General features: G+C 43.8%; 1 protein-coding gene across 1 annotated transcript; it reads left to right on the plus strand.

Moving 5' to 3' along the window:
- The first annotated feature begins 936 nt into the window (after positions 1 to 936).
- Positions 937 to 1,398, plus strand: LOC140137304 (V(D)J recombination-activating protein 1-like). The gene has a single exon (XM_072158946.1). The coding sequence runs from the start codon at positions 937 to 939 to the stop codon at positions 1,396 to 1,398; it is 462 nt and encodes a 153-aa protein (XP_072015047.1).
- Positions 1,399 to 2,315: the final 917 nt, after the last annotated feature.

The raw sequence follows: 2,315 nt of genomic DNA on the forward strand, positions 1-2,315 counted from the left end.
TCATGTCATTTTTGCAAGAAATTAATGGTATTGTACATAGGGTTTCTACATGTAGTTCATCTCAATCTGTAGGGAGTAAATTTCCAAAATCCTTGGCGGTTAACCTTGGAGTTGCAGAGTGTGTATTATTATGTAGCATGTGTGGTGGATTGTTGGATAATCCTATTGAAATGTTACCATGTCACCATACCTTTTGTAAATCATGTGTATATGAATATGTAAATAATGTAGGTCAAGTTGTTATGTATGTTCTATGAATATTTCATCTGTTGTACTTCCTTCTCAGCATGTTTTGATGATGTTAGACAACCTGCAGGTGCACTGGCTCTACCAGGAGAGGTGATGTGGCCACCTATTTGATCTCGTGATTTATGGTCACACATCTCCATATGTCCGTTCTCCATTGATCACGACACATGAAGGAGAAGGCATGGCACACTCCCCTTCCTCCTCGTGAGGTAGACCTCCAGGAAGTTTAATTGGCGCTCAACAGGCTGCGCAAGAGAATGCCAGATTGCGCACAATCAAACAAAGAATCAATGACTTGCAGGCCAAGGAGATCCACGAGAGTAATGTTAGCATATGTGTAGCACTTGCTATTAACAGTTTACGAGCTGTAGGCCAGCGAAGCAAGGCAGATCTTATTGATCAGATATTTAAAGATAAGTATGGTACTTTGTCACCAATACAATGTGTGGCATATAGAGTTAATAATATGATGTCATGGCATGCATACAGAGCTTCAGCCAAAGTAGTGAATCAAGCTTTTGGAAATGTGCAGGTATTCAGGTCTGAGAGGGTCATGCGTCTGGTTGAGGCCAGGCTTCTTCCAGGCTCTGCTGTGTTTTCATTTAGTCCCCCCTTCACAGAGTTTCTACTGATGTTAGTGGGGGTGACAGTATTGATATATTGTCTGGGCTACCCGACACTCCCCTAATGGAACCTCATTGTCGAGGTAGACGTTGGAGACTGGACAAGGCATTGGCTTGTGCCCTTCAGGATTCAGAGGTTGATCTGTTTGCGGCTCTTGATATGAAAGGTCTGGACAAAACATCACCAGGTCCTTTCATGGTTGACATCAAATGGGGAGATGATGGCATGGGCGATGTGAAGCTGAAGAAGGGCACAGAAGCCAATGTTCCTGATAAAGTCATTCGATGTTCATTTGTCGTCCATGCAATCTCTGCCGAGGTTGAAGGGGAAGATGTTGTGGTATGGGAAGATGCTGGGAGTGGTTCATCCCTCAATTGCCGACCACTTCTCATTGCCAGAGGTGATGAGGGCAGCTTCCCATCCTCCAGCACCCTCCTTCAACCCATTTTGGCAGAGATGTCAGACATTGTGGCGTCAAAAGATGACATTAGAGACTTCATTTGGTCATCGGATTTTTTCTTTTAATTTTACTGGTTGTATGTTTGACGAGAAGAGGGTTAGCCATATACAGGGTCTGGCTGGATCTGGAAGTAGATTTTTATATGCGTTGTGCGATGCCACACGGGATGTTGCAACATCGGATCCATTTGATGAAGTTGTTACCAGAAGCTATGATAGTCATCTCTCCCGTTACCTGAAGCGTAAGACAAACCCAGACAATTTGTCAACAAAAGATCTGGGCGAGGTTGTGAAAGGTCAAATGGAAAACCCTATGATGAGGCACATTTGAGCCCTACAATGGATGCACTGCATTGTCTTATTAATGTAGGTTCGAGGGTCATCAAGACTTTGTATGTATATGAATTTGCAAGGGTCTTCACCACCAAGCTTTCAGCTAAGCTGATGAAACCACACAAGACAAACTTTGATTCTGTCATCAGGGAGAACCTCCAAATATTCACCCCCCTCATGCCAAATGGTAACTACGTAAGACGGCTGACGGAGCAAAAGACAGTTGACTTTATTTTAGGCCGAGTTGATAATTCTCGCCTGGAGAGTATCCGGACATTCATCTCGACCTATAATGAAATGAAGGCTGTCTACTGTTCTAACCAGCCCCTTGCTACTTGTCCAGAGCTTTGTGCCGATATTCACAAAACGCACAGGTTTTGACGGGCGCTGATTGATACTCATTTCACATATCTGAAACCTTCAGCAACTACTTTCATAAGATGATTGCTCATGTACCTGAATTACTCGACAGGGACAAGTCAGTTGGTAAGTTTAGTAGTTCTTCTAATGAACGGGCCAACAAAGACTCGAGGCGGTTCACACTGCGAAATTCCAGACAGACATCCCAATTTGAGATGCCGGATACACTTCCGATCCATTGGCTTTACACCAGCAGGCGGGCTTCAGTCTGCTGTGTAATATTTTGTTTT

The sequence above is a fragment of the Amphiura filiformis genome, chromosome 17, assembly GCF_039555335.1.
Source record: "Amphiura filiformis chromosome 17, Afil_fr2py, whole genome shotgun sequence".
Classification (NCBI taxonomy): domain Eukaryota; kingdom Metazoa; phylum Echinodermata; class Ophiuroidea; order Amphilepidida; family Amphiuridae; genus Amphiura; species Amphiura filiformis.